This window comes from Hevea brasiliensis, chromosome 9 (genome assembly GCF_030052815.1).
Source record: "Hevea brasiliensis isolate MT/VB/25A 57/8 chromosome 9, ASM3005281v1, whole genome shotgun sequence".
In the NCBI taxonomy this organism is placed as follows: domain Eukaryota; kingdom Viridiplantae; phylum Streptophyta; class Magnoliopsida; order Malpighiales; family Euphorbiaceae; genus Hevea; species Hevea brasiliensis.
This window is the reverse complement of record NC_079501.1, coordinates 23,515,523-23,528,839: the sequence shown is the minus strand read 5'-3', so window position 1 is coordinate 23,528,839 and position 13,317 is coordinate 23,515,523. Positions and strand designations below refer to the sequence as shown.

General features: G+C 28.3%; 1 protein-coding gene across 3 annotated transcripts; it reads left to right on the top strand.

The window, feature by feature from the left end:
• The first annotated feature begins 7,347 nt into the window (after positions 1-7,347).
• LOC110663730 (uncharacterized) lies at positions 7,348-12,943 on the top strand. 3 transcript variants are annotated; one of them, XM_021823133.2, is made up of 11 exons: positions 7,355-7,721; positions 8,221-8,285; positions 9,042-9,344; positions 10,144-10,227; positions 10,408-10,863; positions 11,142-11,277; positions 11,394-11,556; positions 11,727-11,855; positions 11,957-12,151; positions 12,392-12,514; positions 12,621-12,943. In XM_021823133.2, the coding sequence occupies exons 3-11, from the start codon at positions 9,065-9,067 to the stop codon at positions 12,732-12,734; spliced, it is 1,680 nt and encodes a 559-aa protein (XP_021678825.2). In that variant the 5' UTR covers positions 7,355-7,721; positions 8,221-8,285; positions 9,042-9,064; the 3' UTR covers positions 12,735-12,943. The 3 variants fall into 3 exon arrangements, with proteins under 3 accessions (XP_058009450.1, XP_021678825.2, XP_021678831.2); XM_021823139.2 differs by having other exon boundaries at positions 8,221-8,384; XM_058153467.1 differs by lacking the exon at positions 11,957-12,151 and having other exon boundaries at positions 7,348-7,721.
• The last annotated feature ends 374 nt before the right edge of the window (positions 12,944-13,317 follow it).

The following is a 13,317-nucleotide window of genomic DNA, read 5'->3' as shown; positions in this document are numbered from 1 at the left end:
AGAGAAATTGGGGAAGGGAAGTTTTTGTTTTTCCATTGTTTTGCCTCAAAAACAGTCATATCATTGTCCAAGATGGCAAGAAATTAAAAGTAAAGAATTTATATACATGAATGCTTTTCCTAAATTCTGAACCTCTAAACAGGTATTTGATAATTGGATAAATGCCTGCGCTCTATCTAGCTTACAAATTTGCCTAGTGTGTTGTTTGCGTAGCATGCGTCGGCCGGTGAGCCCATGGCCATATGTGTGTGGTTCGTGGAAAATGAGGTCATCAAGTGGATGATAAAGAAACCAAAGTATGCATGGATGAGGTACTAATCTTTGGCCAAAGCATCCATTCCTTCTTCTCATCTCTTTTAATTATTCATTAGTTTGATATACAAAGTGTATTTCTGCAATTGAAGTTGAATTTAATTACCTTCCAGCATGGTGGCCTCGTGGTAGGCCTTTAGATGTATCCAACTTTGTATCGTAGATTGTTCACTTCTAGATCATCTGGGGTTCGATGGTAGGTTTCCAAATAAAAGGCAATAAAATTCTTTAGCTGCAGACCTTGAATTTAATAGGTAATGACCATCACATTAAAGCTCTTGATTATGGAAAATGCCTAATTTCTATATGGTGGTTACTTGGACCAATGATTAAGCATGTTTATCCGATATAATTTCATAAACCCGTAAGTCTATTTTACTGCACTAATAATATATTGTTGAGGGACTAACTAATAATATAAGAGATTTTTTTTTCTTAATTTTCATATATTAAAAAAAAAAAAAGATGTGCATGAATTAACTCGTAATTATTTTATCATAATGAAAGAATAAACTTCTCGAGGATTTGTTTCTAATGGCTAAAATATTGGGTAATTTTTACCCACTGTCTCTCAATTTTAAAGTTTATTTAATTTTTTCCCTAATTTTTTATTTTACAAAAAACTCTAAATATATATTTTATTATAGGAAAACTTCCTTTCATCTGTAATAGTTCATTTACAAGTTAAAAAGGTAATTTTTACTCAACAATGATCGTTATTTGTTTTATTTTTATCTCTTTTTATTTGTTTTATTTTACCCCTCCTCTCCCTTCTCTTTCTCCTTCTCTCATATCAAATGTTAGAGATGAATTTAGGATGTTACCTTATTGGGGCGAATAAACAATATAATTTGATTATAGTGGGTTAATTTTTTCTAGTCGTCCCTTAACTTTGGAATTCATTATACTTTTGTCTATTATCTTCATTTCGTTATCATGAAGTCCCTCAATTACGTAAAAGTCCTTCAACTTAGAAAAAATTACATAAACATGTCTCATGTCAGAATCTCATCATACTTCTGACCAATTTAATATGTGGCACATATGAAATGCACATTAGTCTCTCTCCTACAACTTTTACCTCATGTCTATTAAAATTATATTTCTTAATCAATTAAAAATTGAGTCATGGTATCACTTGAAAGCAATTAGAATTCTGAATTTTATACCTAGACGCATAAATGAAATATAGTTAATATAACAAATTATTTCAAAAATAAAATATTAAATTAGAAATCTCATCTAACATACTTACCCCATTTCTTTGCACCCAAAAAAAGTCTTTAAACCTTTTTGGCATTGAATTTCAGATGTCAAAAGTGATTTTTAGAAAAAAAAAAATCATTTTAGATGCTATTGGTTTAAAAAATTGTTTTATTATTTTAGTATTCTTATGCTAAAACATGTCAATTTTATTTTTAAATTAGATTTTAATATTCTATAACTAATATATATAAGAAAATATTTTTCTCAATGACAGTTTTAATAATAATTTTAAACAGATCCGATCTTTTTATTTTATAGTGTGACACTACTACATATTAAATTTGTCAGAGATATGATGAGTTTCTAGTATAAGAGACTTTATATAAATTTTTTCAAGTCGAGAGACTTTTACGTAACGTTTTTTAAGTTGAAAAATTTTATGATAACAAAATAAAGATAAGGGACAGAAATATGATAAACTCCAAAGTTGAGGAACACTTGATAAGACTATAGTGATATCCAATACATATATATATAATGCTATTGTGATTAAGAATTCGAAAATTTTCTAATGAATAAATCTTAGATTAATTAATAAATAACTGATAAAATAAACTAAAATATTTTTAATCTATTAGGAAATTTTAAATTTATAATCAAATATTTGAAATATACATCGCTAATAGATTAATTAGAGTGCGTTCATTTAAAATTATACTTTTACCATTTTATGCACACATTATAGTAGAAATATTTTTGATTTTTCCTAATTTAAAGTAAGAAATTAAATAAAAGTCCAAACACTGTTAAGTTACAATAGTAATTCTTTTTTATTTATTCTGAAAGAGCTCATCAATAAAAACACATTAAAAATGATTGTATAATATTATAATATATTACATATCCTATGTGCGGCTCATCCTTGATGGTTAAATTAATTGAGTATTTAATAATGAAATTATTTTAATTTTTATTAATTTTAAATTTTAAACATATTAATTTATAAATTTATATTATTAATTAAATTTTAATCATTTAAATTTTATTAAATTAATTATTTTAGGCTAGTTGGACAGAAAAGACAAATGTTTTCACTCATTAACAATTATTTTCAAACATTTTGGATCATACATCTCAATCTTTAAGTTAGGGAACAATTGTATTCAAAATTAGAATATTTAAATATAATTATCGATTATCAAAAATGTTTGCATTTTCTATTCAATAGGCCATTATTTTATCATACCATGATTGATTTGAAAGAGATTTATATTATATAAAAATAATAATTTTATTAAAATTACTATAATTTTTAATAGTGATCTATTTTTATTACTAGTTTATATATTTTTTTAATCTCTAATAAAAAAAATTAAACAAAAAAATAAATATATTTCAAAGTGAGCATTAAAAATGAATTGATTTAATATATGCAAAAGATTGTCAACCGCTGCATTATTATTATGGGCCAAAGATGCAAAAAAGAGTGGATCGGGGGACCATATATTGAGAAAATTGTGTTTCTTTTATGCAAAGTGACAAAATAAAAGAGAGATCATTAAATATTCCATATTCACATCACACTAATTTTAGAATTTGGATGTCTCCATCGCTAAAACCACTAAAATTAGCATCCCACTGCCCACGCTGTGACAACAAGAATTCTGGTTTGTCAATATCATTTAATAATCAAACATCTATATATAATTTTAAAAATTAAGAATTTAAAGTTCATAAATTTATTTTATTAAGAGTTTTCTACGTATTAAAATATATAAATTATTTTAAAATTATTATTTTTATAATAAATAAATGAATTAATTATCTTTTATTATATGATTTTATAATATTACTCGATTTATTAAATCTCACCTAATAATATATATATAATATTTTTATTAATAATTTATAAATCGCAAAAAAAAAAGTGTAAAATTGATAAATTCGAGAAAACCAGAAAGGTAGGAAAGAAATCATCATTAAAAAAAAATTGAATAAAATAAATTATTTTTACTAAATTATATATTATGGTTTCGTCGAATCCTTTTAGGGTATCATGTCACTATGAAGATTCAATTCTTGAACTCTAGAAGAAAATATTTTATTAAAAAATATTTTTTATATTTTTTAAGATTTAAGATACAAAAATATTTTGCTAATTAAATAAAAAATTAAATCATATTTGAGGAGAAGAAGTCTAAATTTTAATAAATTTATTAAAATATAAAAATATTTATACATATATAATATAAATATATACTATTATATTAATATTATAATTAAATAATAAAACTCAATTTTCATAAAAAATATTTTTCATGCATAAATTATTTTTTGCTAAATAAATAGAGGCTTATAATCTAGTGTTATTAATTTACTTTATACTTGCTCGACTAATCATATAAATAATTTTTAATAATTATAAAAATTATTTTCTCACTTATTAATTATTTTTCTTTATTTATATGTCTTTCATTAACGATAACACTACACTGTCAATTTTACCTTTCTCTTTCAAGTAATTATAATTTTTTTCTTTCTTCATTTAAAAATTAAAATTTTGCTATAATTAAATCAATTGATTTCTTTTATATCAATTCGTTGGATGGAAATTATTTATTTATTTTTACTTAAAAAAAAATTTTAAAAGTAATAGAAATAAACATAATTATATGTGATCATTAAATTAAATTCCTTTTTTGCAAATAATTTATCCTAAAAGAAACCTCATAGTCTCATTAGATAAGTATGATATAGTTGGAGTGACGTATTCTCATTAATTTTCTTTTTTTTTTCTCTGTTTTTATAAATAAAAAAAAGCTAATTTTAGATTTATTTAGCCTACTTTGACAATTTAGATTTAATTTATTTAATTTTATAATTTTAATTTAATTATCCCTTAACCATCAAGAAATATTATAAAATACTCCCGATGCATATAAAAATAGTGTCTCTCTCATAAAAAAGTGAATATTCTTTATAATATAGAGAGTGAATCCCATATAATTATAATAGATGATGCCATTAATGTAATATACGCTAACTTTTAAATTAATGGCATATTATTTTTCACAAGTTTATAAATTATTATTAGATTCTCTTAATTTGTCAAAATTAAATATTTAATCTTTTTTTTTTAATTTAATTAAAATGCTCATATATCATATAAAATCAAATTCTTTAATGCTTAATTTTATCAAATAATATGACTTGTTTTAATCTTGAAAAGTAATTTTAAATATTTATATTATTTAGTCTTATAGTTTTAATTGCCTATAAAATTTAGATCCTTTGATTAAAATTAAAATAAATTAATTAACCTTGTTTTTATAGAAATCTGATAAAAGAATTAAAAAGTTTAATTTTAAAATAAGAAACATTTTATTTAGATTTCAAGAAAATAAAAATTAAATAATTAATTTAAATAAAACACATACATTAAATAATAATTTACTCTTTCGTAATTATAATATCCTAACTCTCACTTCTGCTCTATGATTGATATCCAAAAACCGTAATTTTATATATTATATGTAATCCAATGCAATCGTGTACAGATGCACATCCAATATGATGATGCATCGTGTGCATACAAGGACGGAAGAGGAAACCAACACTAAAATCTAAGGGGCGGCAAAAGTTTCTAAGCCTGTCCTGCCTGTCCGCTCTTAATTCGATTAATTTTTTCTAACCTTGCTCTGATTCAGATATGTGCGGGACCTGGACGGGGATAGTAAGAAATTGACTCCGTCTCAAAATTTCGTAACTCACCCCTTATAATAATATATTATTATTTTTATTAAAAATAACACATTTTTATATATTTATATATTATAATTTTAATAATATATAAATATATTATTTAAATATCATGTAAAATTTATATTTTTAATTATATTTTTTTAATAAATAAATTAATATTATATATTAATAAATTAAAATAAAAAAATAAAAAATAATTTTCACAAAAACCCTAATTTCGAACTCTTGTGGGATGGGGAGGAAAAGAGTGATCTCTACCCTCTACTCATTTCATTGCCATTTCTAGGGGTGTGCAGTTTTTGGTTTAAACTGAAAAATCGAACAGAACCGATTAATTCGGTTCAATCGGTTCAATTTTAAAATTTAATCGGTTCGGTTCGATTTATAATTTTAATAATTTCGGATTAATCGGTTCGATTCTGTTATTTTCATAAAAAAATCAAAAAAACCGAACCGAACCGAAATTATTAATATATATAGGAAATAAAAAAAATCGAATCAAATTGAATCGAACCGAATTGAATCGAACCGAAATCAAAGAAAACCGAACCGAACCTTAAGATTTTTGAGTTTTGATTTCTAATTTTTTTTGTTTTTATGTTTTTATTATTTAGATTTAATGTTAAAAATATGAAATTTTATGAATTTCGATTTGTTCGGTTTAAAACTGAACCGAATCGATATTTATCTGTTCGATTCGGTTCGATTTTCTCTTATCAATCGGTTCGGTTCGATTTTTAAAATTTTTAATTTTTAATTTTTGGTTTTATCGATTCGGTTCGGTTTGAAACCGAACCGACCGTTTGCACACCCCTAGCCATTTCTAAAAATTCATTATGACACAGTGTTTTAGAGATGCGTTGCTCAACCGTTGTAACACACTAGGGGTTAACTAAAATTATAATTTTTAGTTTGAAATAATTTAAATATGAATATGTACTCTCACATTTAATTTTTTTTAAAATTTTATTAAATTTAAAATGTTAAATTTTTTAATGTTTCAATTAAAAAAATAATGAGTTAATATTCTTATAATTTTAAAAAAATATTTTTATTGGCACAATTAAATTGATAAATTATTAGCATGTATTTTTAGAATTTCTTTTTAAATAATAAAAAATTTAAAAAAGTTAAATTATAAGTAAGATATATAAGACATTTAAGTTTAAATGTTAAATCGATATATAATACCAAACTTGATATTGAAAGGAGTTACTGCCTTCCTTTAAAATTTCAATTTAGAGTAGTATAGACGTAGGTATCTCCTTAATAGAGTTTTATTTTACTCCTTAAAAATTTTACAAAAAAGTTTTGAAAGGTTGCATTTCGTCATTGATTCAATTAAAAAAAATTAATGTGCCTATATTTTAATAATTTTAAAAAAAAATTTATTGATATAATTAAATTAAAAAAATTAATAGCTCACATTTTTTAATTTTATTTTAAATAAGATAAAAATATTAAAAAAATAATATTATAAGGATATACACAAAACATATCTAAATGTTATATTAGCATTAGTCTTTTTATATTTAAATGTGACGTTTATATTTCTTATTAGTTTAATTAAATAAAAAAATTAATAAATTATTATTTTAATAATTTAAAATTTTATTGTTTATTAACTTAAATAAATTAAAATTTTAATAATTTATATTTTTAATTTAAATAATAAAAATTAAAAAAAACACCGTAATTCTGTTTATTTTAAAAAATAATTATGCATGAAAGATATTTCATATAAAAATTATTTTTAATAAAATATTTTTTATAAAAATATTTTTTATTATTTAATTATAATATTAAATTAAAAATATATGTTTATATTATATATTTATAAATATTTTTATATTTTAATAGAATTATTACTTTATTTAAAAAAAAGTTATTTTACTTTATAAAAAGTTTAATTAATTTTTTTTTTATAAAAAACTATTTTCCGTTTGAATACTCTAAAATAATAATAAAAAAATAATTTTCAAAAAAAGATTTATATAAGTGCAAACCAAGCCTAAATGACTAAATGTTGCGTTTGACCAACAGCATCGTCTTTGTCTTAAGGCACCCGCGAAATTCAAGGAAAGAAGAAAGCTAAAGGAAGGGTAAAAGATACAATCGAAGGAGAAGGAGAGACTTGAGCTCTTTTGTGTTTGTTTTTTTTTTTGAAGGAAAAAATGTTTTCTTTTCTTTGAATGCATATTGGAAAGAAAACGACCTATAAAAGCTCCAAGTTTTTTACACAAACCATGAAAAAAGGCAACTCAGAGTGTTGTTTTTCTTTGGCTATTGTCCCCAGATCCGGCATCGTCGGACCCACTCATTCATCCATCTGTTACAGCCTCTCTTCTTCTAATATCTCTCCCTCTTTCTGTTTCTTTTGTCCTTGTTTATTTACTGAGAGAGGGATCCTTCAGTTAGCCATTTCCTTTTATCTTCTTCAGGTTGGTTGCTCTTCAATTTTCATGCTTTATATGTCTTTTTCTTAATCTGGGTTTTCCTTTAAATGTTCAATTATGCAAGATTTTTTTTTCATTGTTTCGAATTACAGTCCCGTTTCTAAATTCTAACTTTTCCAGAATTTTGTGTTTGATAATTTCTTTTTGGATCACAAGTTTTTTCATTCATTGAATATTAAATTATTCTTATATATCACTTTGCTGTCTAGTTTTCTAGCAAGTCCTGTCTGTTTAATTTCATATGTGTTATTGTCTATTGTTTCCTTCTTTCTTTTTCGTCCTCATGCATTTCCTTTTGTCACAATATACCATGTCAACATTTCAATGCTTTCTATTGATATGGACAAGTTTTTCCATTTGTGATTCATTCTATTTTGTTTCTATCTAGCTTGTTTACCTTGTTGGATATGGACCCTTTGCCATCATTTTGCTCTTGATTCTCTTCACCTTTCTTATAGCTGTTTCTTATTTAACATTGAAACAGGTGTTTCTTTGGCAGTGAGCAGAGGATCTCTCTCCTTCATTAGTTTTGAACCTTTTTTGGACAAGGTCATGATATTTTTTCTCCCAGATTTTATTTTATTTTTACCTTTGCTGTGTTTTCAAGTTCTCTAGATTTCATAGATCGTTGTAAGACTGTTGACCACGGTATGAAATTTCTTACTTCTGATATTGTAATGCAAATGGAAATTGGTGGGTTCAATTTCTTGAAAATTTATTACTTTATAATATATTATATTCTAAATTTAAGTATTGGTCCATATTCTATTATTTTTATCCCTTGGTTTGAAATTGGATGATTGCATATATTGTCATATGGCCAATTTTCACATAATTACTCTTCCACTGATATGATCATTGTTATTTAACCAATTTTCAGTTCTGATCTTTTTTCTCTTAGCTGAGAAGCAAATTTCCTAAGTTTTATCAACATAATCAATATAAGCAGTCTTCCATTCGTAGGATTCATTTGTTTCATTTCTTAGCAGAGAAGCAAATTTCATTCATTTCCTGGAGGTGATAATTATAGCTGCAGAAGCTAAGCCGAATGGCACTGAAACATCTTTTTAAACATTTAGTTGAATTTTTGTGAAGCCACTCTGGGCTCTGGCTCATGCCAATAGATAGATCTGGCTCTATCTTTACATCTTACTCCTGCTTGTGACATATATCATTTTAGCTAAACAGTCATTTAGAGTATTTTAAGAACTGGCAGAATTGGTTGTCGTATCCGATTCACTTTGCATCTTCCGAGGTCTTCTGTGGGTAGCATATTTTATAAAAATGATATTTCCTTGTTGACAGGTTTATATAATCAAGTAGTCATAATGGGTGGCTGTGTGTCCACTTCCACTCCACCAAAAAGAGTCAAAACACACAAGAAACACCTTCGGCGATTTGGCAAACACCATGTGAAGATGTCTAGTTCTCATGATGCGAACAAGATAATAAGTAGCGATACAGGATGTGTGACAGATTTTGCTGTGAGTCAATTTGTCCATATGGATTTTGAGAATGATAAAACTAGTTCGAGAAGATCTGCGGCCTCCAATTCAACTTACCACCTCAAGCAGATGCAATGGCACCTCAGTCAAGTAGGCATTGATGGTACGTCTTTCATTTTATGATTATCCAGAGTCAAATAATATGCATAAAGACACTATTTTGGGCCCATGAGTTCTGCGGATTTGGTGTCCAATAAAGCTGAATGGCGAAAAATTATCCATATAACTGACCCCAACTAGTTTGGCATTAAGGTTGAGTTATTGTTATTGTTGTTGTTCATGTTTTAGGGGTGGCCAACTAAGAGAGAATTTTTTATGGGCTCATCATCCAAATAAATCTTCAGTTACATACATATAACGTGGCGCACATTATGCTTGCACTTCCTAGACCTCTTTTCACTTATCAACTTTTTACCTTTGGCTTTCACAAAATTTGGTGGGAATAATTGTTGGCGTAGAGAATCTGGTGGAAAGCAAGGGTTGTGGATGTCCTGAAAATTTTTTTGGAAGTAATCATGATTTTTCTGCTGTCTTTGTAGTGTAGACAGCTGAAGCTCACATGTCTGAATGTTCAAATTAAAGATTTCAATGGCTGAAATTTTCACATTTTTGTCCATAATTTCCTTGTTTTAAGGTTAATTGATGCATGGCTGATTCCCTTTCCTCTCCTCCTCTTCCCCTCTCCTCTCCTCTCTTCCCCACCCATGGCTTGCACCCTGTTTATTTTCTAATTTTACTGGCTTTGGAGAACTGGTGCCAAGTTCAGCATTGTCAAAATGCAAGCACAGATGGAAAAACTATTCTGTTGATTGTTTTACCCAATGGAACAATCGTTCAAACCATTGGCTGTATGATCCTAACAACGAGGCTTAAGAATTGACTTTAGAAGTTTGTGTTTACAGGAGTTTGCCAAGAGGAAGCTTGGTTTGATTCAGTCAGTATTCTGGAATCTGAATCTGATGATGAATTCAGCAGCATGCTTGGAGGTAGAGAATGTCAAAATTCTACTTAATTACATTCATAATATATGACTTGGCATTATCTGTGGCAGCTTAATTTGTAGATTGTGTATTTATGCAGCTTTTTTTTTTGAAAAAAAAAATGTTATACTGAGGTGTTTTTCCATCTCTGTGTGCTTTCTTGCTGGTGTAATTATTTATCTGCAGATCGATTTTCATCAGTGGGCTCTGCAGTTGGGAATATTTCGTGTGGACAAGTGCTTCAGTATGAAAGTTCTTCATGTTTTATGGATGGCCAGGGTAAATATGAAGAATACCATGAAAGTTTTGTGAAAATAGATGGACAAGGGATAAGCAGAGATGAACACAATGACTCAAAGGGGTTTGCCCTTATTGGTACCCAGGGTTATGAACTTTCGCTATCAGGGAAGACTGAGGAAAACAGAATGAAGAAATTGTTGGATACTTATGGAAGCTTTAAAAGTTCAAAAGATGTTAGACACTCACAAGAGAATACCATAAAATCTGGCTTACCTCGGTTGTTTCCTTCTGTAAGTTTCAATGATAAGGTTTTAAATGCGTCAGCTCAACAAAAGAAATTAGGTGTTTTCAAGCTTTCCTTTAAGAGGAAATCATGTGATGGAGATGAAATGAGTGAGCACTGTAAGTATTCAAGTTATAAATTTCTTTTGAGTGAATGAAATTCAACTTACCTATATTAATTTACATTTCAATTATTTCCAACTTAGTACGTCTTCTGTTGTGTGATCTTGTTCATGCTATTGCTGCTTGTTCCATTTTAGATCTTTAAATTGACGTTAATTTTTTCAGGCAATAAATAATTAGTGCAGTCATTGAGTAGAATGTTGGAACTTGATCTTTTACTTTGATTATGATCATATGGTTGTGTAACAAAGGTTTTCAATCACATATATTTACAGGTGCTTCAAAAAGATTCTTGTATTGTCCGAAAGCAGGGTTTGTTATTCCATGTAGCATGGGAGAGAAGTCAACTATGGGATGTTGGTGTGAGATTCCTCCCTCAAATTTCAAACTTCGTGGCGAGACCTATTTCAAGTATGATGTTGAATCATCCTCTCATTGGATGGTTAGGCAATATACACAAGTGGTTATTCTGTTGTTTGTTTCTGTGATTAGGTAAAGATATAATTGTATAATGATCTACGATGCAGAGATAAGAGGAAGTGCCCTGCTCCAAATTGCAGTCCATATACTCCAATTGGTGTTGATATGTTTATCTGCCCTAGAAAGGTTAATCACATTGCACTACACCTTGAGCTCCCTAATGTAAAAGTTGAAGGGAAAATCCCTTCTCTTCTAATTGTAAATATCCAGGTATATCTCCAACACACCCATGTATGTATAACATGCTGTGTGTGTGCAAGATACTTTTCATGTTGCTGTTGTGTTCCTCCTGGAATTATATGTGCAATTTTACCAATTTTAGCTGCTGCTGAGCAGTTTCTTACATGCATCGTATTATCCTGTTGTGTGTCTTGTGGCAGTTGCCGACTTATCCTGCTGCAATGTTTCTTGGTGATAGTGATGGGGAAGGATTGAGTCTCGTACTGTATTTTAAGGTTTCTGAAAACTGGGAGAAGGAAATTTCTTCTCAATGTCAGGATAATATCAAGGTAAATTTGAATTGAATTGTCCTTTTCTCTATTTGCTCTGGCAGCATATATTTTGCTTTATATTATGTACAGGTTTGTTCACTATCTCTTCTAATCAATAGAGACTGATAGATGATGAGATGGAAAAAGTGAAAGGATTTGCAAAAGAATCAAGCATACCGTTTAGAGAAAGACTAAAGATAATGGCTGGTTTGGTGAATCCTGAGGATCTCAATTTAAGCTCTGCTGAAAAGAAGCTTGTAAATGCTTATAATGAAAAACCAGTCCTTTCTCGTCCCCAGCATGAATTTTATAAGGTGAAGCAAAACTTTTGCCTTCAAATTTAGTTCTGCCATTGGTTAATTTGAGCATACTATGCTTGAATTCTTCAGATTCTCTCCACACAAACATTTTTACCAGCTATTGCTTAACGGCCATGTTGGCGATGGCTCGTTCCTTCTCATTCCTTCATTCATTCATATGATGAAATACTCTACATGGCATGATAGTTACAGTATATGGTTGATATATGCTAACTGGCAATGTCTCACATGCAGGGCCCCAATTATTTTGAGATTGATCTTGATATTCATCGCTTCAGCTACATATCTAGGAAGGGACTTGAATCATTTAGAGATCGTCTTAAAAATGGAATTGTTGACCTTGGTTTAACCATTCAGGTAATGTATCAATCTCATAACATTCATCAATAGTGTTGGATATTGAAGCAATCAAAACCTTTCAAAGACATTCTTGGACTAACTTAAACTTAACAATTTTAAACAGGCACAAAAACAAGAGGAGCTTCCAGAGCAAGTGTTATGCTGTCTGAGACTGAGCAAGATTGATTTTGTGGACCATGGACAGATACCAACTCTTATGACCATGGAAGATAATTGAGAGAGATCAGACACCCAAGCATGTAATATAGAAAGGATGATCCAGATTAGCATGAGCTTTCCATGCACATTTGACTCCCATGTTACAGAAATTGTGCAATTAGTGACACAGAAAAAAAAGGCACTCTTTGTATCCCAATTTTCAAATCCAAATGTGAAATGCTATTCATTTCTGTTCAAAAAATAAGACAAAATGTTCTTCTGATTCAATTGTTAATTGTGTGACACTAGAAATGATAGGCAATCCTATCCAATTAAATTGAAGTAATTAAAAATCTTAGTGGGCAAAACTATCTCCTCAAGAAGTTTCAGTGCAAATACTGTGAAAGCTGCATTGACTAAGTCCTGGTCCACCAGAAGGCCTTTCCAAGTTTCCACTAAGCAAAACAGCATTTTCACTTTCTCCTTTGAACACGAGGTGGATGCAAAATTCGTGTTTGAAATCGGCCCAGGTCAGTGCATAATCAGCATCTCTGTCTTCCAGAGTGGCCACCAGACATGGCCTTCAATGACCTGCATTTTACCCATTCTCCCTTTTGGGTTCAGGCACATGGCCTCCCTCCCACACAAATCAACCTTCCGAA

What these genes read in the sequence shown, in the direction of transcription:
- LOC110663730 (XM_021823133.2), top strand. Translation starts at nt 9,065, where the DNA reads ATGGGTGGCTGTGTGTCCACTTCCACTCCACCAAAAAGAGTCAAAACA. An exon ending in CAGTCAAGTAGGCATTGATG is followed by an intron (nt 9,345 to 10,143) that starts GTACGTCTTTCA and finishes TTGTGTTTACAG; the next exon opens with GAGTTTGCCAAGAGGAAGCT. An exon ending in CGTGGCGAGACCTATTTCAA is followed by an intron (nt 11,278 to 11,393) that starts GTATGATGTTGA and finishes TCTACGATGCAG; the next exon opens with AGATAAGAGGAAGTGCCCTG.